The 22,275-nt window shown below is 53.1% G+C and overlaps 2 protein-coding genes across 4 annotated transcripts in view; one reads left to right on the top strand and one right to left on the bottom strand.

Annotated features, from left to right (window-relative positions):
- SEC22A (SEC22 homolog A, vesicle trafficking protein) overlaps positions 1-3,792 on the top strand; it is an 88,246-nt gene extending 84,454 nt beyond the window's left edge. The window contains exon 8 of the mRNA XM_032267720.1: positions 677-3,792. Coding sequence (XP_032123611.1) covers positions 677-727 — 51 coding nt within the window. The 3' untranslated portion in view covers positions 728-3,792. The remainder of the gene's footprint in view (positions 1-676) is intronic.
- ADCY5 (adenylate cyclase 5) overlaps positions 3,259-22,275 on the bottom strand; it is a 159,327-nt gene continuing 140,310 nt past the window's right edge. For all 3 annotated transcript variants that reach the window (XM_032267712.1, XM_032267713.1, XM_032267714.1), the window contains 7 exons: positions 20,539-20,714; positions 17,457-17,486; positions 16,222-16,354; positions 11,078-11,341; positions 9,731-9,935; positions 6,404-6,528; positions 3,259-4,557 (listed from right to left, as the gene is read on the bottom strand). In XM_032267712.1, the coding sequence (XP_032123603.1) occupies positions 4,429-4,557; positions 6,404-6,528; positions 9,731-9,935; positions 11,078-11,341; positions 16,222-16,354; positions 17,457-17,486; positions 20,539-20,714 (1,062 nt within the window). In that variant the 3' untranslated portion in view covers positions 3,259-4,428. The remainder of the gene's footprint in view (positions 4,558-6,403; positions 6,529-9,730; positions 9,936-11,077; positions 11,342-16,221; positions 16,355-17,456; positions 17,487-20,538; positions 20,715-22,275) is intronic.

The following is a 22,275-nucleotide window of genomic DNA, read 5'->3' as shown; positions in this document are numbered from 1 at the left end:
ATCTAAATTAGAAATCAGCCAAGGGAAAACACAGTGATGAGTCCCCCTTAGGGATTCCAGTGAGAATTCTTTAAATTCATGGCCCTGATGGAGTTAGCAGTAGGAGAGGCAAGCCCTGGAGATGCATATGGCCTCAGTGGCTCACCCACCCTCAACCCTAGGTGAATCCTCTGCTTTGCCATCTTCCTCCCCTGGACTCTCTGGACCTGCTGCTTGCCCTGTAAACCTGGATTATCTCCACTCCCTACTCCTGAATGGGGCCCTCGGCAAGAGAGGCCTGTGGCTATGCTGATGTGAATGTGGCTGGGCTGGGCTGGTGTCTGCAGGACAAAACAAGGGCTGGTTCTGACTTTGGTTTGAAGGTGATTTTCCCACAGATCCCCCTTGGCACGCTGCTTTTGCCTCATTTGTCTCTGCCTTTGGCTCTAAATCTTAGTCTTAATTAGATTGTGTTTACATTTGCACCATATATGTGGTCTGGCACTTGAAGATTGGATAAAGAGTTACACAAATATTTAGACTCAGGGTGTTCCAGTGGAAGGGGAGAGGCTGGAGACCAGCCACTCCAATGCCCTCATTTACCTTTGTTCTTGTGTCCGTCTTGTGAAGCAGGGACCCTGCAGGTGGGAAAAAGAGATGGCAAGAAGACAGCCAATGTCACATTTTCCCTCCCAAGACAGGGATGAAAAACCACCAAGAGGGCTTTTGTGAAAATCTGGAAAGATGAGAAAAGCCCACTTTAGTCATTGGATCTCATTTCATCTATTGTTAACCTGGAGGAGTGGTGAGCCCACTGTTCCTGCCAAGCTCTTTCAGTAGCCAGCCAGATGAGGACCCTTAACAGAAGTGCTTCTGGGCAAGTGCCACAGGGACTGCTCTGATACCAGGATGACCTCAGGCGAGGCTCCAGTCCTTTCTCGAATGGCCTCTCAGGGCTGAGGAGGCGCAGGTGAGAAAATGTGCATGAGCTCTCTATACACAGTGAAGTTCATCCAAATGGAGCGGGATGGCTTGTCTGGTCTGCTGCACCTCCCTTCCCCACCCCCATAAATAACAGCAGCCCTTCCAGCTCTCCTTTTGATACTGTGCTCAGTGATGGGGGCCTTGCAGTGGGCAGCCAGAGCCAGCATAGCCAAGCTTTGTTGGTTCCCTTCCCTCTGAAGGTGAACGGGACAGCATTTGTTCTCTTTGGTGTGTTGCTTTTAGACAAATTCAAAAGCTGCTGAGTTTTAGAGCGTGTTTGTCACTGCCATCGTAGTTCTCTTGTTCAGGCAGCAGTGAGAATCTGCTCAGCACTCGTGAGCACTGAATGCTGAACTGCCTGAGAAGGCTTTCCTGCCCTGCAGTGACACGGGCTCAGCACCTTCTTCAGGCTCCAGGAAGCTCGTACTCATGGCCATTGCAGCACTATGGAAAACCCGCAGCTCCTACCATCATTTGACTACATGCCACTCAGGTAATTTTGCTTTTGGAAAAGTTCTGTGAATGTGTTTGTAACTTTGAATGTCTTAGTCTCTCCGATACACCAGGATTCACTGTGTCTTCCCACTGATTAGCTGCTGACATCACACTACAGTCAAATAATCATCATGTTGGCTGCAGTCTGGTGTTGGTTTTGGTGATGTTTGCTGTCCGTGAGCATTAACGTGGTGTTCAAAGCTCACCCATCTATCAAAAGCATCTTTTCAAATACATTTTGTTAGTGTTCTAGATATGAATATGCTTTTGGAAAAAAGTAGGTCCTCATAAGGGAGAAACGAATAGGTTCTCTGGGATTAGCCAGTGGGAATGGGGTTGGAAAGGGCTTTTGAAGGTTTTAAGTTGCATTTCTTTGGTGTCCACATGTGGTTTCATGGACCTGGTCTTTTCTGGTCTAATCCTGGATTTCATATCCCCTTCACTGCTGGTCCCTACTCCTCAGCCCTTGTTCCTCAGCCTCCTGCACTGGGTGTGCCAGCTCCCCAGCCCCGTGCACTGATGCTTGCTGTGGTCACCAGTGTTCTCCCAAATGGCTGCCACAAGGACCACAGTCTTCAGCCAGCATCATCTCTGTAGCAAGGCGCTGTTCCCTACTCAGGGGAGTTCGCTGCCCTCTGCGGCTCCCCTCCCCAGTACCCCAAAGGCTGGGTGTACCAAGCTGCAAATCAGACCAGGACACGTTACCAGTGAAAGTGTTTAATAGTTAAATTATTTAAATAGACTTTTCAATTTCCATGGGAAATCATAATCGTATCCGTTTTTGCAAGAGTAGGAATAAAAAGAGTGCACACCCCTTAGAGGGAACGAAGAGTTAGCACTGCACCTGCACGCGGTCACCAGTCACTGCTAGGATGGGAGAGGGGCCTCCATGGGGCCAGGAGGCTGTGACCATGGGGGAACATGGGATGAACTCAGCACACACACTTTACTCAGGTTGGAAGCAGAACGAAAACCCACCACCACTGGCAGGCGCTGTGGAGGGGCAGGGAACTTGAGAACAACAGCTGGGAGAAGGCGGGCCTCCTGCGGCCCACGGCAGGATGGCAATGTAGAAGCACGGGACAGACTCAGGCTTGGCAGTTTTGGGTCCACACACTTTGCTTCTCAGAGCTGTGTTTGAATTGTGGTGGGATTGGTGTGCAGGGAAGGGAGGGTGTTGATCCGAGCCCAGTGAGAGGTGGTGCAGGTGGACATCAAAGTAACATTTTGGCAGCTGGCACAGCCGCTGCCTTACTGCCTTCAAGCTCATGTTGGAGGGAGGATAATTCTAACCTGAGAAGCAATGGAGAGATTTGGGCATGGGCCCTAAGGATTCTGTTTGAATTCTGTGATACAGTATCATTTTCCATATGCTTTCCTCATAGCTTATAAAAATAGTATTTTTTTCTTGGTATGTTTAACTGCCCCATCCCGATAAAAGAAAATTTCTGCTAGCTTTCCCTGTGGACTCTGAAGCTGGGCTCTACCCATTCCTCTGCCTGGTTTGCCGGTGGAGGTCAAGGCTACTCCCTTTCCCCAAACCTGAGGGCTCGCTGCACATTGCATCCCTGGACTGAGTGATCATCTCCAGGAAGAGCCACCTGTACCTTGGCCAACTGAGCAGGCCAGGCAGGCTTGGTTTCCTTGCCCCAGCCTGCAGAGCACCCGGGAGTTTGCAGGACCTGCCTCTGCAGGCAACAAATGTCTGAAATCTCAGGGTGTGGAGGGTGCCATGCTACCTGCTGCAGAATGAGGTTGCTTCCCTTGGTTCCAGCTTGGCCTGGGATGGGAAAACAGCTTTTTTCTTATTTCATCTGCATTTTGCGTAGGGGAAGCAGGGTGTCTGCATGTGTGTACACACGTGTGTCAGAGAAAGATGGGTCAATGTGTCCGTGCATCCTCAATCTGAGCATATGGCACCCCGAAAGCACACACCCACTGCCCCGGTGGTACCTGGGAAAACCAAAACTGCCAAATCTGAAATAAGGGAAACGCATCCTGCGTAAGACCAGTTCCACAGCATGAACATACACACATATACACTAGTACATACAGCAACATACACACAGTACAAATGAGCACACACGCCCTGCTGTGCACAGCTGTTTTCTAATTTACAAAATATAGAATTTGGCATATCTGTGAGATCTCCAAGGCTTTCAATAATACAAAATAAAAAATACAAAAAAGACAAGTGGGGATCCCTGCCCTCCCCCCGAGTGGCGTCCTCATTTGCTTGTGTGTCTTACACGCATACAACTAGCATAGTCTAAAGAAGGGTACGGAGAACTAGTTTTGTTTTGTTTAATAAATATTTTTTTCTCAGAATCACCACTCCTTGCTTGGTGTCCTCTTTCCTCCCCCTCATAATTAGTTCTGTTTGTTTCCCTCCTAGGGCACTGTCTATGTGCGTGGAGGTGTGGGCAGAGGACCACGATGAAGGCCACAGTCCCTCCAAAGCCAGCACTCCTGCCCCAAAGCCCCTGCAGGTGCAGGGTCGTGGCCTCTGTCTGAAGGTTAAAGGCTCACATGGAAAAGCAGACCCCTAGGCTCCTCCAGGCCGGAGTGGAGCCCATCTACCCCCAGCTGAGGCGGAGGCCCCTCCCTCAGCCCTGCCCCTGTCTGGGCTGCGCCACACACACACTCCCACGGCTCCTTTCCACCTGTGCAGCAGCACCTGTTAGAAAACTCAAGCTTCAGACCCAGTCTAGCAGAGTCTTCTACAGAGGGAAACATCTTTGGTCAGCTGGGTGCTCGCAGGACGCTGGCACCTCGGGGCCTGGGATAGAGGCCGCTGCCCACCAGCCTGCCCACCAGCAAAGGCAGAAGCTGCTCTGGAGTCCAAGTGGAAAATCTCAGCAGCGCAGTCCTGCGGGCTGGAGCATGGCTTCCCCGCCACCCCCGGCACACAGAGAAGCTGCTTCCATGCCTCTGGAGGCCAGGCTGCCTGGCCCCACTGGCCAGCAGCTGCTAACTGAGCGGGGGCCCTCCATTGAGGAAGTACGTCATCATCTCGCCTTTGCCCTTGACCTTGACCACACCCCGGCACTCCAGTTGGTAAGTGTTGGCAGCCAGCACCTGGTACATGTCCGTGGTGACCTGTGAGAGCAGAAGAGGAGAGAGGACAGGCCACTGATGGCCTTAGCCATGAACTGCTATGGGGTAAAGCCACCTCTGACTGCCCAGCCCTTCTGCCACAGAAGGAGAGGGGCAGCTGCCCTACTGTCGTGCTCTCAGGGACTAACAGTAGCTCACCATGGAAGGGACCCTAAGAATAGAGCGATGCCAGCTCTCCCTCAGCACCTGCTCAAGCCAGGCACTGTGATGGGCAACTTCCGTGTGCTGCTTCTGTGCCACTCAGTGTGGCCTGCGGTCCATGTACTGACGCCCTGAGTCGAGAGTCAGTTCAGGAGTGGGGAGTAAGTACAGAGAGGCTTTCACAGCCATCTGACCTGGCCACAGCCCGTCTCCAAGTGTGTCCCCGGTGCAACCAAAACATCCCTCCATGACAAAACGATTTTTTAAAAGCTGTTTTTTCACCACAGGTAGTTTGAGAGCCACCGCTTATGTCACTTCATCTTCCTGTGAAGTGACTTAGAGCATCTAAGTCACATGCCTGAGGTTACACAGTTAATAAATGGCAAGGGCTGGGTTCAGGTTCAGGTCTTGTTGCCTGGCTCTGCTTTAGCTTTTGGAAAGAAGAGAGCTCACTGGTGGCTTCTTTAACTCCACTATCCCATTGCTGGGTGAAAGAAAAGAGTGGCAGGGTCAGGTGTGGGGGGTGTTCCTCCTGGGGTGACCCAAGGGCCATTTGTGAGCATCGTCAGAGCTCCCCACCCCAGCCATGCTGCAAGCCCACTGGTAAGTGCCAGGGAGCAGGGAGTAGGAGAGCCAGGTGGGCTGCTGAGAGGGGACCCCACTGTGTTACTAGCTGTAGTTCCTGCATGGTGAAGCCCCCACACAGGGTGAGGTGCTGGGTCATTGTGGTAGCTACTGAGAGAGTCCCTTGCACCTGTCCCTGAATGGGTTGGAAGCCTTATAAGCATATATGCCCCCTACTCCTATCACTATGCTCGTCCTGCCACCCTTCTCTCCTCCACAGGGATGGAGGTGAGAAAAGGCCATGAAGGCCAGGCCCTTGGGCCAGCATCCCCATGCCAGCCAGGCTGACTGGCGCAGGGCTGTGCTTGGGGTCAGCCCCTCATTCAGAGGTCCTATGGGGGAGAGAAGTCGGGACATTTAAGCAGTATTGGTGTTGGCAAAAGGCCTTAAAAGCAGCACAGTTAGCACCTGGAAAAACTGAGGCCAGGCGAGCTGACTTCCCACAGCCTCACACCGAACTAGAGGTGAGGGCTGTGCAGGAGGGGTGGTGCCTCTGCCATCAGACTGCAGCTGAGAACCAAAGAACGCTCAAGAAAAAGCGGAAGGCCTGGAAACCCCAAGCCCAGCTTGCAAAGGAGGGAGCAAGGGGAAAAGACCTCTGGGTCTGGCCAGGGCCCTGGGCTGCTGGGGTTGGGAGAGGTACCATCCAAAGGCCAGCAGCCCCCACTGGCTCTCCTGAGCCAGGCCAGGAGTGCTGCAGGCTCAGTGGGTAAGATCTACTCCCTGCAGACATCTTTGCGTCCTCTTTCTGTGCCTGGGAAGCACTGGCGCCTCCCTGTGCTCTCAACTTGGCCTCTGCACTCAGCTCCACTCCTAGCAACCCCCAATCCCTTCCATGCCCAGTAGAGGGCTCTGCACAGACCTGAAGATCTGTCCAAGGTGCTGAGGGCCTGAAACACAATTGTGTTCAAGCTTCCAAGACAGCGTCACCTGCCCCATCAACCTTGAATCTGGCTACAGAAATTCTGACTGGGAACTGTGGGTGGCCTGCCCTGAAGACCTCTCAGCATCACACACAGGCCCTCCCATGGGGTTGAGGGGTGGTGGATGCTCCTGCACTCACCTGGATGCGGTCGGGCACACCAGTGCTGTCCATGCGGCTAGCCACGTTCACCGTATTACCCCAGATGTCGTACTGAGGCTTTCGTGCCCCGATCACCCCAGCCACCACGGGGCCGATGTTGAGCCCTGCAAGGGACAGGAGTTAGCCACATTCATCAGGTTAGGACTGACACATGTCTGGCTTGACCTCACCACCATCCTTCTCTCCACACGCCGCAGGTCCTTCTGACTCCTGGCCTGAGACACCCGTGGACCTCCAGACTCAAGGCTGTGCTTAACCCTGCAGGCTCTGCTTCCCTGCTCCTATGAAATGCCTGCAAATGCAAGACACAAGGAGCTTGCACCTGTGTCCTTGACACCCCTCGCCAGGAGTGCCCTCTTCAAGGCCTCCAGTGACCACCTGTGTAATCCAGTTACCTTTCCCTAATCCTCCTCCTCTTGGAGCCAACCTATCAGACTGGTCGTCTCCCTCTTCCTCACACCTGTTTCTTTCCTAGCCATTCTCACTCCTTGATCTTGACCAACTCATCACCCTGTGCCAATCTCTCTCCGAGTCCTCCTGCTCCCTGGCCTCCAAGCTGGGGCAGGCACACTGCAGGGACCAACCTCTGGCCACCACTTGGGCTCTCCTTTGTCCACCTTCCCAATCCAGCCCAAGGCAACGCTGAGCATCGCGGCCTCTGAGCCTTCCCTGAGCTGCTTCTCCCTCCTGAGGTGTCCTCCCTTCTCCTCCCCAGGCTAAATCCTGCCCCCACATATCCGACTAAACTGACGTTCTCTAGACATTTCCTGTCCTGTCTGCAGGCACTGGGCGTTCCCTCCTGTGTAACCTGCTGGTCTCACACTGTCCTTATTAAGCCTCACTATTGCCTGTTTCTTGTGTATGAAGGGCAGGACTGAAAACACAGCAGAGGCTCCAAACTAGGCCCCTGGTGACCCCTCACTTGGTCAGCAATGCCATCAGTCCTCAGAACTTGCCTCCACGACCCTCCTCATCAGTCCTTCAAAGCCACAGGCAGCTTTATGCCCCATGTGCCATCACCAGGCTGGACTGTCCACCTTGCTGATCGGACTGACCCCTGACGGTTTCTATTTCCTGAAGCCAAGCCACCCAGGGAAGACAGACTTGAATGTGTAGGAAGGGAGCTGCTACACAGGCTCCCATAATCTGGGGCTGGGCACAGTGGCTCACACCTGTAATCCCAGCACTTTGGGAGGCCGAGGTGGGCGGATCATGAGGTCATGAGATCAAGACCATCTGGCCAACATGGTGAAACCCCATCTCTACTAAAAATACAAAAATTAGCCGGGCATGGTGGCATGTGCCTGTAATCCCAGCTACTCAGGAGGTTGAGGCAGGAGAATCGTTTGAACCAGGGAGTCCAAGGTTGCAGTGAGCCAAGATCGCACCACTGCACTCCAGTCTGGCAACAGCGCAAGACTCTGTCTTAAAAAAAAGGAACCTGAATCATTGATGGCTTGAAACATACCCAGGGAGTTGATAACAGAACAAAGGCCTGCTCTTTCAGAAAGCATTTTACCTCCACAAACCTCAGGAGGAGCAACACTCCACCAAGCAAGCTTTCTATTGCAAAACTAACTTGTGCTCCATCAGACTGTATATCCTTGGTAAGATACATTCTAAGGACAAACAAACTGCAGAAATATCTCTAGCTTTTTTTTTTTTTTTTAATTTTTTAAAGGTGGGGTTTCACCATGATGGCCAGGCTGGTCTTGAACTCCTGACCTCAGGTGATCCACCCACCTCAGCCTCCCAAAGTGCTAGAATTACAGGCATGTGCCACAGCGCCCGGCCCAATCTCTAGCTTTATGGAACAGTTCAGAGCTAGCATTACATGGTCATTTATGGAGACAAGTAGGGTGGAACACATGGAGAAGTGTGTACCTGGGTTTTCACCTTACCATTCTTTCAACTCTTCTGTAGAGTTGAAACTTATCCCAAAAAAAAAAAAAAAAATATATTAGGGGTAATGAAACAAAACTGACTTAAAAGCAAATACAGATGTTTTTGGTTGAAAGACTTCCTGAGCAAGAATAAGGTCATAACTATCTTGAAACTGATCCAGGACCTCTGCCCAGAATCCCCCTTCCGGACACCACAGAGGCTTCAGCACAGCTCCCCCAGACCCATCCAGCCAAGGAACGGCATGTGACACAGAAGGAGCCCAGGGAAGACACAGGGTCTTGACTCATCATAAGCTCCTCACCATTTCTTTCCCGTTTGTGTGAATGAGCAGCTGCTAGATTTTGCTCACCACCTCAACTCAACAATAACCCCACTGATCCATTTCCTAAGATTACTATCTTTTAAAAGTCAGAATCATTTCATGGTCACTATCACATGATTCTTTCAATGTTTAGTTTTTTTTTTTTTTAACTATTTCACTTTATTTTGCTAACAATTTTACAGATTACATGTTCAATGTTTTCCTAAATTTGCAAATTTAATGACTGGTAACATGTTTACACATTTTGCACTTAAAATGTATCAAGTGTTTGGTTTTACTGTTTTCCATTTTTACTGAATGAATGTGGAATACTTTTAAATTTAAAAAAACCAAAAAAAAAAAAAAACTGATGTTGGCTGGGCGTGGTGGCTGATGCCTATAATCCCAGAACTTTGGGAGGCTAAGGTGGGCAGATCACAAGGTCAGGAGTCCAAGACCAGCCTGGCCAACATGGTGAAACCCCATCTCTACTAAAAATACAAAAATTAGCCAGACATGGTGGTGGGCACCTGTAGTCCCAGCTACTCAGGAGGCTGAGGCAGGAGAATTGCTTGAACCCAGGAAGGCAGAGGTTGCAGTGAACTGAGATTTTGCCACTGCACTCCAGGCTGGGTGACAGAGCAAGACTCCGTCTCAAATAAAAACAAAAAAGTGCTGTTAGATCACTATTACTCAAAATAAATGGGACTGCCATCTGCCTTTGCTGCAACCACCAGAAGCCCTGTACCCTCAGCACAGAGCAACCCCTACAAAGCCTTTTGAGCAGGCACAACCTGGGTCCCACCAGGCCATCCCTGAATCTGAGTGAGGTGGGAACTCACCAAGGGGTGTCCTGCCCATGCTCCCCTCATGTCAAAAGGCAGCAGAGGCATCACCAGGCTCTGGGTGGATTCTGCTGTGAGTGACCCGTGCCTGCCCCCACCTGCTAAGGGCAGGGAAGACACTGCATCAGCCTCTGCTGCCACCTAGCCTTCTACCTTGAGACCACAATGGAGGATGCGGGATGGGTGTGGGGGAGCCCCTGCCAGCCCTCCGCCTGACTACACCCTGGGCTCAGTGCTCCCTGGGGCCTCACTCACCAATCTTCATCTGGAAGTTGTTGAAGGAGTGCTCATTGATGTACTTCATCTGGTCCATCAGCTTCATAGCAAAGTCGGCCAGTGCCTTGATGTGGGTCTTGCCCGCCTTGTCATAGGTGGAGTCGTTGAGGCCAGAGGCGGCCATGTAGGTGCTGCCAATGGTCTTGATCTTCTCCAGCTGCCTGAACCGATCCTCACTGATGATCTGGATGAAGGAGGCCAAAGCTGGGTCATCCCCAAGCCTGGGACACAGAGGACCACAGGGAGGGACGAAGGATGTCCAGGGAAGTGCAGCAGCATGGCCAGCCCTTCATGTGACCCTCTTCACACAGTGGGGCCTGTCTCCATCCTCAGCAGTGTAATGCCCACAATACTCCTGACACAGACAGGCCTTTCCACACCTGCTCACCCGCTGGACAGTGCCTGTGGGCTACCTGCCCACCCTCATGCCAAGAGCCCTGAAGACAGATCTCTAGTCACCTCTGGGTCTCTTGTCTTCCCTTCACAAGCTCACACCCCCATCCCACCCAGGAAAACCTCAATTTGTCCAGCAGGACACTCTTTCCCTACCCACTGGCCCTGGCCCTCCTGGAAGCCTTCCCAGACTCAATTCAACAAATTCCCATCACTCCACTGCCCCCAGGAGTCTCACAGGCTGTTCCCGACACTGCCTGGCTCAGCTCCATCATCCTGCTCCTCCCTGCACCCCATGCTCAGGCCGTGGATGCCCACTGGGGTGGCCCCTCTCATGCCCATGACTTGGGAGCCCCTGCAATCGAGACTGCCCTACAGGGCTCTGCAGCCACAGCACGTTCACACGCCAGCCACTCAGCAGAGGTATGAGAGGAAAATGAAGGAATGCCTCAATTCAGCTTCTGCTGCTCAGGGCCTCGTATCTTTGTCCTGCTTCCTCCCTTAGCATCCTCCTTCCTTTGGTTCTCTCAAACCCCTGGACACAGACATTCAGTTGTCCCAGGCCCTGGGGCCCTGTGCACCCTAGATGGCATGAGAGAAATGGCAGTCAGTGAGCCAGACAGGCAACTGCCAAAGGCTAAGTTTTAACAGTGTGGGCTGAAACCCCAGCTCTACCACTTACTGGCAGTGACCTTAGGCCAGACGACTGAGGTCTGTGGGCCTCAGTTTCCTCATCTGTCACATGATGATGGGAGAGGCCATGTGTGACCACTGCAGCGCCTGGGGACATGGTCAGTTCCTGCCGGCAGAGCTCCCATCATCACTGTTGATGTCGGGATGGTGGAAGGGGGCACTAGGTCTCTTCACATCCCTCCCATACCAGGGACCCGGGGGCCCCTCCCGGGAACACAGCCTGCCCCAGGCCCCGCTGACCTCATCGAAGTCAGCGATGATCTCGTTGAGCAGCCGTAGGCACTCGACACCCTCATTGTTGGCCTCCAGCTCGACATAGAACTCGGAGAAGTTGGCGATGGAGGCAAACATGACCGCCACGCACTCACAGGACTGATAGTAGAGCTCATCGTTGCGCCGCTCGCGGGCCAGGAAGTGAGCGGCCACGTCCTTGGGCAGGATGTTGTGCAGCAGCCGCCGGTTGTAGGCCTGCAGCTCCTCCATCTCTTCCTTCTCCTCTGTGGCCTGCGAGGAAAAGACTGCAGGTCACGCAGATGCCAACATGCACCCAGGATGTTGGCGCCTCCACCTCCTCCTCTCCATGGCCTGGAGAAAAAGCGCCGGTCAAGCAAATGCCAACTTGTGCCCAGGATGTCAGCAACTACCGCTGCCTCTCCTCCTCTCTGCTGTTTCCACTTCCAGGTTTTCTCCAAAAAGCAGGACTTTGACAATTAGAAAAGACACTGGGCATTGAACTCTCCCTGCCAGCCTCTCTGGGGGTGCTGAGCCTATAGGGAGCCCCGAGCAGGAACAGGCCTGGAGGCGAGGCCGCAAGGATCCTGTCTGCCAAAGGCCAGAACCAGGCTGGAAGGAAAAAGGATACAAAACACAGCCCACACAGCCCTCTAGCTCCCCGGTCCTCTTCTACTGTTCATTGTCCTCTTGATATCAGGAAATGCAATCAAAAGCCAGAGTTACCTTAATTTACCGATCTGTGGGGCAAAACAGCCCAAAGCCCTGCCCAGTCTCCCTGCCTCCCAGCAGGGCAGACTTGCCCCAGAGTCAGCCACAGCCAGGAGGCGCAGGTGCCATGATGTACCCCCTGGGATGAGGATGGGACATTACCAGTGACTTTGGTTTTCCCCCAGTTTGGGTCCTGGGTCTGTACAGCGGAGTCTGTGGTCACTCACCCTCCAGAATAAAGGACAGTGCAGATCCCTTGGGTCAAGAGGCCAATTGTGCCCTACAAGGGGCTGAAGGGAAGAGGCATCACACACCAAGGTGTGGCAAGGAACCATCTGACAAGAGTGTTCATGAGACACTGCACTGGTCAGCTGGCTTCCCTATCCATGGTGGCAGATAACATGGCCCCTTTAACTGGGAGTGACGGTGTTGGCAAAACCAACCAAGAGAGGGTCACTAATTAGCAGAGCCACTTTGAGAGGGCTGGCTGGCCCACTTGGGCTTTTCCTAACTAAATGGAGACACCTTTCTACTCAGCTGCAAGTAGAATCTCCAACAGGACCAGGACTGCCTCTGAGGGCCCTGGCTGTCCCTGTGGGTGATGGCTGTCCATGGGGAAGAAGCTGGCATCCCTTTTCAAGGCTTCAGGACCAGCAGGGAGGAACAGCTCCCAGGGCAGAAGCTCCAGAACCCCAAGCCTCAGTGGCCAGCCCTACCCCTAAAGTGACAGGGCTCCTGACCGTGCTGCCCATGGCCTGGTAGCCTCCTGGAGTCCCTGGGAATGTAGCTGTGAGGACTGAGATCATCTCAAGGGCTTCTGCATGCTAAACAGCCCTGCCTTCCACTGCCATCCACAGAGGTGTGGCAAGCCAGTTGGTCTGTGCTGTCTTCTTGCCTAGCCTTCCTGCCCAGGTGACCTCCTAGGAGGCAGGATCCTTTACCCATGCCCCTCCCCATGAAGAAGGTTACCTATGTCTGGCTCTGGAAAAGCTGTGCCCATGGGAGAAGGCTGAGGTGCAGATCCCTGTGCTTCTCATGGTCTGTCCCATGGAGGAGCCCTGTAGTCAGTTATTTGTATCTGAAAATGCACAAGACTAGACAGTCCTGCTCCTACCTCTGCTGAGACACATGGCTGGGGACGCATGGATGCCAGGAGCACTCCACCTCCTTTGATGTACCCAGCAGGTAGCAGACAGCATCAGCCCAAAGTGTCAGACAGAGTGGAGATGGAGGCTGGGGGCAGGGCCGCTAAAGCAGGCTACTGCTGGGGGCAGGGCTAATCCCCAGGGCCAGACCAGCTGCTCCAGCCACCTCTGCAAACTCTACCCCAGCACAGGTGGGCTCCTGCTAATGCAGCCAACTACTTCTGGGACAGGAAGGTTCAGGGGGCTACAGCCTCTTGGTGGCCCCACTAAGGTCAATGCTGGGGGAAGGGACAAGAGCAGGCTCTCCTGAGAACTGAGACCCTGCAGTTAGGCCAGGAGGGGGCCAGGAGTGGGGCTAGCCAGTCAGGGTGTGTTCCTTGTTCAGGTGCTTCAGAAATGCTGAGGAATCCGCCTACCCACCAACCGCACAGGGGCTGCTGAGCCTGCCTGTGCCGGGGCAGGGACTATCACTCACCCATCCCAAGGGCCTGCTTTCTGGTGTTTCTTTATTGGTGTTTATGCGATGTTGGCTCCCTCTCCCAAAAATCCCAGGGGAAGGATGGGAGAATGAGGGACCTGCTGGAAAACTTCAGGGAGAGAAGGTTGACACAGGCTGGCAGGTAGACACAGGCTCACCCACACATTCCTACACAAACACACATGCACACACACACACAGTCTCATGTGCACGTGTGTACACACAGGTGGGGAGGGTTAAAGGAGTCACCACTGAGCAAATAAATACATATATGAAAGATATAATGGAAGGTGAGTTTCTCATTGCCAGAGATGACGTGACAAGCATGGAAAAAAGAAGGCTGGGAAGAAGCCTGAGGTATTGGATTAAAATGGGAAGTAGTGGTATGAACTCAGGATTAAAAACATATCTATGCAGATGGATACTGTAGTAGTATAGATACGTGTGTACACATGTTCCCGCATAAGTTTACACACTTACATATCTTTCCTAGCATCGTCCATGGAGATGACCTACAAGCAGCGAGCACACCAAGCACTGAGGCCTTGGTTTCTAAACAATACTCTCTACTACAAAGAATGAGTCAGGGCTCTTTGGAGAAATCAGATTCCTGGGCTGGATCAGGGAAAGCACAAGATTAGCCTGAGATCACTTGTGTTGGAAAGTCAGGAAAAGCTCATAAGAGTGATGGAGACCTGTCAAATAACACAGACACCAACTTGAAACAGATGTGGGCCAAACCTAGGATGACTTGAGCATTAAAATAAATACTGAGGGTAGCAGGTGATAACCCACTGGAGTAAATGGCAATCTGTGCGTCCAGGCTGAGGTAGAGAAGTGAAGAAATGAGCAAGTGAATGGAGGAGGAGGGTCAGCTCTTCTGTGCAGTAGAATGCCCACCAACAAGTCCAGAAGAAATGGCGGACATTGGGCATTGCTATCGGGCATTTTCACAGCAGGCACTGAGACAAGCAGGAGCCACCAATGGATGCAGAGGCTGCTGGGCAGAGACTTGCTAAGGATCAGAAAATTAGTATCACATCAGACTCTCTTTCCATGAGGTGCTAGTTAAATACAAAGGGGGAAAGGGGGCTTGAGAGTGGAGAAAGCTGGCAGCCACGGGTTGAGCAGGCCATCAGGGCTGATATCACCGGTGGTGGGTTGGGTCAACATGGTGGAATCTTTCCGTGTGAGGCACTGAGGAGTGCTCAGCTGCATTTCTGTGTACTTCCTCCAGGAAGGCCCAGCCTGAGTCTGGACATGGGTCTGAAGGTCCCAGAATAACAAGTTCTTTAAAACTGACAAGGACCGTAAGACAAGGAGAGACTGAGGAATTGCTACAGCCCGGAAGAGCTCGATGCAGAGAACCCATGGGCCAGCGGGACCTGGATCCCCGACCAGCATGGAGACAGGCAGCAACAATGAGCAGGGCCTGCTGCACCCCTGCTGATCGCCCAATGGGGAGGGTGTATGGGGACAACGCAGAGAGTGTCCTTGTTTTTGGAAGGTAGACGTTGGAGTATTTAAGGGTGATGGGGCATCACGTCAGAAAATACCTATGGTGGAGGGCAATGGGGCAAATGCAGAAAAATGAGAGCCTCTTGAAAATTTTCCCAAAGAAGAGGGGAGTGAGGGAGAAGGCAGGAGCCTGACCAGGTGCAGGCTCACATGCGATCTTCCCCAGGGTGCTCCAGCCCAGGGCTTCACAAAGGGGCATTCTGCACAGAATCCTTCTGGGATTCTCCCTGGTTCCCCCAAACTCAGGGCACCTTCAACTGCAGACCTCCATGCTCAATTCCAGCCAGAATCCATGCAAAATAGCAGAAGGGACAACCATTTATTCCCATCCTCACTCAGCATCCAATGAAAAGTGGGGCTTCTTGCCCTAGCCCAAAGACTTTCATCCTGACACCTCTAAGAGGTCTGGGATGGAGGAGGTCAAAGCAAGCTGTGGGTGAGCTGTAGTGGTCTGGAGACAGCGGCCGGGCCAGGAGAGACAGAGGCCTGGCCCGGCTAAGCTCTGCACGGGGCTGGCCTGGAATAAAAGGTGTGAGGCAGCCCACAGGAAGACGGGCTTTCTCCTGCTGAGTGCTCTTGGGCACTCCCCTCCTGGCCCTTCCGAGATGCTCCAGCAGATAACCTGGCCCATTGGCACCCCCTCTTCCAGGGGGATACAAGGCGCAGGGGACAGGGCATGCAGCCTGGAGAGCCAAGTGCTGGCTGGAATGCACATGGCATGGTCAGGACTGTGGCCCCAGGACATGCCACTGTTTCTGCCGTGCTCTCTGGCTGGGCCTCCTTCAGTCCATCCCCTCTGCAGTCATCTTCAACCCAGCCCTGACCAGAGCAAGCCCTGCTCAGAAGTCTTTGGTACCAGCTCCCCACCCCGGCCAGGCTCCTCCCCTACTCCTCCATTCACCTCTTGCCACTCTTCCGTATCCCACTGTCATGACGCCTTCTGCTGCCACCACCAAGGACCTGCCTGCACCTCCCCTGTCCCTGCCTGACAACACACACAGGAAGTGCCCAGCCAGTATTTGCTGACTTCAAAGCATGCCTCCTGGACCCGTCAGAGTCCCAGCACTGTCAGCAAGGGTTTGTCTACATGGAGTAAGTCCCAGGGTTTTGCCCGTTGGCTAGAGAGAGCAGGGAGTAGACCCACAGGGACGCAGGGCACCAAGTGGCTTCAATGGGGCCTAAGCAGGGCAGCTGGTCAGTGTAAGACAAAGGCCCAGCCCAGCCCAGCAGATGAGCCTGTTGTCTCCGTCACCTGCTCCCAAATGCCTCCCTTCCCCAGGTCCAGCCCCAGGGCCACCCACCTGCAGTTTCCAGAGGAAGTCGAGGCGGGCAGTGGACTCCACCTGCTGGGCATGCAGGTACAGGGCCAGCACGAAGACTGAGATGATGATGGGTGTCACCACCTTCAGTGCCACCTTGGTTGCGTGCTCAGGGCTGTGGATGGGAGGTGGACAAGCCTAAGACCACCCTGGCTCCTCACAGCAGGCCTTGAGGACCCCCACCCCCACCCACTGCTGGCCTTTTTTTCTTCCTCTCACTATACCTTCCCCTCTTCCTTAACTTTGCCTCATGTGTGCCTCCTTCAGGAAGCCTTCCTGGCTGGCAGCCCCATCTCAGACCCTGCTTGCACCTGCAGCTCAGCCATTACTCCTCTCCTGACCCCTTACAGCCCCTGTCACTCGGGAGCTCCCCACTGGTCAGAACAGGGGATGAACTCAGCCCTTCTAAAAGGCAGCATGTACATCCAGATCCTTCTCTGCACAAGACAGGGGCGCGGGTGCAGTTAACAAGGGGGCCAGGCAGGCCATGCTGACCCTGTCTCTGGACAACCTTGGGCAAGCGTCTTAATGTCTCTGAACTTTAGTTTGCTAATCTGTAAAGCAGGATAATAATACCTACATTTCAAGACGATAGTAAGGATTAAAGAGATATTATAACCAAAATGCTTAGTGCAGCATCTGACAAACAATAGGTGCTCCAAAATTAGCAGCATTATTGTCAAATTCTATTTTGGTTACTATTACTAACAAACACTCATAACAAAAGCAGCCATTCCAAACCATATGTCTTGTGCCAGCCAAGAGCTCAAACCCTTGAAGGCTGCATAGTGGCTCCAGTGAGCCCCTGCTCAGGCAGCAGCCCTCAATGCAGGGACGGGTCCTACAAGTCCTGCTGGCCTCGCCTTTGTTCCTCTACTCTAGAAGGAAATCGGGTACCAGCTTCCATTCTCCTGTGTCTGGGGTTCTCATACAGGCTCCCAGGGAAGAGCTTGAGGCTGAAGGCTTTAAAATGAAGCGATGATCCCAACACCGAGCCTACAGATCACTTTGGCAGGGATCATGAAAGTGACCAGGGCCTCTGCCCTCTGAGGATGCCTTGCTACCCCAGGAGGGGCCAGCCTGGGGTCCCTCCATGAGCCTCCTCCTTCACCACCCACCTTGCCACCAAGGCCCCTCCCACCTGGGCACCGGCTGCCTTCCCTGTGTGCTCTGTGCTGAGGGCAGGGAGTGGCCCTATCCAAGGAGCATCAACTCACCACTGGGAGGTCCCGTTGTTGCTGAAATCTCTGTGAAGAGAGTTGGGGAAGACTGGTCAGGGCTACCCTTCCGCATAAGGCAGCCTCTGCTACTGCTCAGGCCCCACCCCTGCTCTGCTGTCCCCACTACCACTCTCCTTGGCTCCCCAGCCCCATGCCCCCACCATATCCAAGGACACTTTCAGGATGGGAGATGGCAGAAAGCCCAGCTCCAACTAGCATCAGATACACACGACCACAAACCACCCCTCTTACCTAGGACCCTGCCTTTCCCGGCCCCAGCACGTCTGCCTGGGTGGAGGCCTGCCTGCCTCTCCAACTCCCAGACCTTTGCTGCCACCCAGAGTGAGTGGAGGAGAGACCCTGCAACCGCGCTGCTTGGTGTGGCGGCCACTGGCCACATGCAGCTACTGAGCCTTAACGTGGCTGGTGCAAGTTAAAATGTGCTGCACATGTGAAACACATGCCACACTCTGAATAATTAGTGTAAAACAAGGTAAAATATTTCAAGAATTTTATATTGATTATATATCAAAATTATCATATTTTGGCTATAGAGTATTGGTTAAATAAAAGTCAAATTACACTTTTTGCCCATTTAATATAAGAAAATTGTAAATTACCTCCGCGGCTTGCCCTTTTTTTTTTTTTTTTAGACAGAGTCTTGCTGTGTCATCTAGGCTGGATGCTGCCCCATGCTCCACCTCCTTCCTGGGTTCAAGCTATTCTCAGCTGTCCTTGTATCTCAGCCTCTCAAGTAGCTGAGATTACAGGTGTGCGCCACCATGCCTGGCTCATTTATTTATTTTTAGTAGAGAACGGGTTTTGCCATGTTGGCCAGGTTGGGCTCAAGTGATCTACCCACCTCAGCCTCCCAAAGTGCTGGGGTTACAGGCGTGAGCCACCGCACCCAACCCACTTTTTATCTACTGGACAATGTTGCCCTAGAGCCAAACCAGGGTCTCCCAACCCAGAAATAACCTTCATTTGTCTGCTGCCAACTTTGGCACCTGAAGATGAGATATTGGGGATAGGGAAGGAGCAGTAAGAAGAGGAGAGCAGGCCGGGCATGGTGGCTCATGCCTGTAATCCCAGCACTTTGGGAGGCCGAGGTGGGCGGATCATGAGGTCACGATGTCGAGACCATGCTGGCCAACATGGTGAAACCTTGTCTCTACTAAAAGTACAAAAATTAGCTGGGCATGGTGGCGTGTGCCAGCTACTCGGGAGGCTGAGGCAGGAGAATTGCTTTAACCCGGGAGGCGGAGGTTGCAGTATGCCGAGATTGTGCCACTGCACTCCAGCCTGGTGCCTGGCGACAGAGTGAGACTCTGTCTCAAAAAAAAAAAAAAAAGAAGAGGAGAGCAACATTCCCTGCTCCAGCCCTGATCCATGGGTAGAATGTTCCTGGATCTCTTCTTCTTCCTCCTCCTCCTCAAGAATCAGCCTGTCCCATGCCCGACTGTACTGTGTCTTTATGGTCATGTGCCCATAGCTCCCACACAACCACCAAGAAGTTCTTCCTTGAATATGACTTAAACCCTTCATCACACCTTCACTTTCTCAGGTGACACTGCCTTCCCAAGAAAGGAACATTCCTGCAAGTTTTCTGTTTAGCCACGTCGTACCTCCACTGCCTAGCTCAGTGGCTGGCGCATAGCAGGCCATTAATAAATATTTTTGAATGGGTGAATGGGTGAATAAATGCATGGATGAATCCCTTCCTCTAACTCAAGGTGCAGTTTGCTGCATTTTCTCAGGGGACAAAGAACTGTCATTTTTTTTTTGGCATTTCTTGGTGTGTGTGTAGGGAGTGGTGATGGGTAGAAAAGCATATGCTGCATTAGGCACTTTAAATGCACTTTACGACTATGGGTGTTGATAATCTACAGGTTACATTTGCCAAGCTTCCAAATTAGCCTGCTTTGGGGAGGTCTTGAGATTTATGGCAATATCCTGCCCCGAGTGAAGAATCTTATCTGAGTTCCTCAAATTGCTGAGGTACTGATGAATGCATACCCCACTGCCATGAAAAAATGCTAATTTGCTTCTGAATCATGAAGTTGTACTGACTGCTGTCACGCAGACATTTTAGTCGTATGTTGCAGTCTGTAGCCAATGACTGTAACCCTCCAATGACAAAGGACAGCTCCGATATGAGGAGTCCCCCTCCCTTCTCGACTTTCTCATGAAAGAATTCCCACTTGTAACAGCCTCTGGAACATGCCCAACTTGCTGTGTGTGTCTTCCTGGCCGATCCTCACATTCAGCTTCCAACAGATCTTGACCAAATTATTTCTGCCTCAACTTCCTTAATCTGGGTTGACAACATGATTCCCATTTTACAAGGAAAAAATAATGAGGTTCAGAAGAATAACCAACGTGTGTCTGATGCTGAGATTCTAACCCAACTTCACCCGAGGCCTGAGGTCTTTCCCCTCATAGAGCCGCCTCCCTTGGACATCTGACATCATCCATCACCACATGACCATGTTGACTGTGGGGCTAGACAGTTGTGGGCCCCACCCTCATGCCCACCACCTCTAGGACGTGGGACCTAGCCTCTGCCACCACAGCCAGGAGCCTTTGAGTAGTGCACCAATGCCCAGCCTTATGCGGTGGGCCTGCCTACTTGGCTGGGTTGCTGGAGGATGAAGAGAAACAACAGATGTCCAAGCACCTGTCTTGAGGTGGGACACGGAGCCTGTGAACAACAAAGCTTGTCCCTCTGCTCCCACACACCTTGCTGCCCGGCTCTGCCCGGACCATGACTCCTCTGAGCCTGGGACAGCTGGACCAAGGTGAAAGCAGCCCCCTTGGAGGCTGCCCTGGCAAGAGAGGAGCAAACCAGAGAAAGAAACACAGTAGGGCCTGGTCACCTGAGGCCACTCCCACTACTGGGGACGGGAGGGAAGAAAAGAAACGAGACCCTGCCCTACTTCAACCAGATGTCAGGGCTGGGGAGGAACAAGACAGTCTGCTCAAAAGCTCCCTGCAGTGGCAGGACCCTGAACCGCCTGCTCTTCCCACCTCCCTGCAATGTCCCGCACCCAGTGGGTAGCGTGAGGGAGGTGCCCCATACATGGCGTTGGCGGTGACCAGCAGGTCGGCATTGTCGAACAGCGTGACACCTGGCACCTCCACGACGAGCACGTAGATGAGCTCGATGGCCAGCATGAGCACCAGCTTCCCGATGCAGCTGATCTGCAGGAACACGGAGCAGGCCAGCAGGCTGAGCAGCACGCTGTAGGTGAAGTACTGTGGGCAGAGGGCAGTGGCATCAGCTCCCCAGGCCCTGTCCACCCCCTAACCCCAGCCTCAGCATTCTCCAGTCTGCACTGGCTCAGGTGAGGCCTGGCCTGGGCATGTTTCTGCTGAAGTTAATTTGCCAACAGGTGTGATGTAAGGTAAAGAGCCAAGCCTGGATTCCCATTCAGACCCTGGTCCAGATAGCCAGGAGGCCAATACTTGATGCTGGGGACCCCCTCAGGGCCTGGTCTGTGAGGAGTTGCTGAATCAGGAGCAACCCTTGTGGGGGGTGGTCAGCTGGTGTAGACTGAAGGCTGGCACCAAGCCTCTCCCACAAATGAGAAGCCAGGACCTGCCCACTGCCACCCTCTCCCACCAGGCCCTAGCCTCACCAGAGGAAGCCACCACCAAGAGGCAAGTATGAGACCGAAAATAGCCTCTGCTCCTCACAAACAGTCCTCAGAAAGACGAAGTGCTCCTGTGGGCTCTCAGCCAGACAGGAGAGTCAGCGAAGGCTAGGGAGGGAGGCAGGGGGGAGGAGGCTAGGAAGGGGAGGCTGGGTGCAACATGGCTGCCTGGAGGAGTGTTTGCCTACACCAGCTTGCCACCAGCTCAATGGCAGTGCAGGAGTGCCCTGCTCCTCCCCGGGCCCTCCCTGCCCCATCTGTACAACTAGGAGCCAGATCCCAGGCTGGGAGGGAGGCCGACACTGACAGCCCACAGCACCCCTCAGCTGCAGTCACAAGCCCCTTGGGAGTTGGATGAAAACATGGACCTTCTCCCCCAGAAAAAGGCAGAACCTGCCCCCCATCTTACAGGCTTCACATGCATACCCACAGGGAGCTGGGGAGTGGGAGGGGGAGGCTGGAAGCCCGGCCCAGCTGCTGACTAGCGAGCTGGTCTCTGGCAAACGCAGCACTGCGAACGAAGCACCTTTAGCACCACAGGTGCTTAATATACGCTGTTCTCCAAATAAGGATACGTGGCATTATTTTTAAACCCAAATGCCTGTAGGCACAAAATTTCTTTTTGGGGTGATGAAAGTGTTCTAAAATTAGATGATGATCATGGCTGCATGCACACATCGGTGAACACACTAAAAGCTACTGAACTGTGCACTTTTAACGGGTGAGGTTTATGGTAGTGCTGGTTTGGGATCGGGTTTCTTTGCTCCCCTCTCTCCTCTCTGACCCTAACAGCTGGGGCTTAGGTGGGTTCTCCTGAGGTGGGGTAGGGTCTGCTAGAGAAGCCAAGGGTCCAGAAAGTTTTGCCCTCGGGTCAGGAGCACGAACTCTGTCTGGAGCTGGACAACTTGAATGAGAACTCCAGCTCTGTTGAGTCCTGGCTGTGTGACCTGAGACAAGTTACTTAGCCTCTCTGTGCATCAGGTTCTTTGCCTCTACAAAGGAGATAATATAACACCTATGTTACAGGCTGTTGGGAGGATTTAGTGAGTAAATGCATGTAGAGTTCTTAGCCATAGTCCCTGGTAAGCACCACAGAAACAACAGCTGCACCACTGTCACTGTCGCTGTATACTGAGGAGGCTCCCCTGGTTCCCAGGGTCTGG

The sequence above is a fragment of the Sapajus apella genome, unplaced genomic scaffold (assembly GCF_009761245.1).
Source record: "Sapajus apella isolate SASKATOON/1434 unplaced genomic scaffold, GSC_monkey_1.0 scaffold171, whole genome shotgun sequence".
Lineage (NCBI taxonomy): Eukaryota > Metazoa > Chordata > Mammalia > Primates > Cebidae > Sapajus > Sapajus apella.
This window is presented reverse-complemented; position numbering and strand designations above follow the sequence as displayed.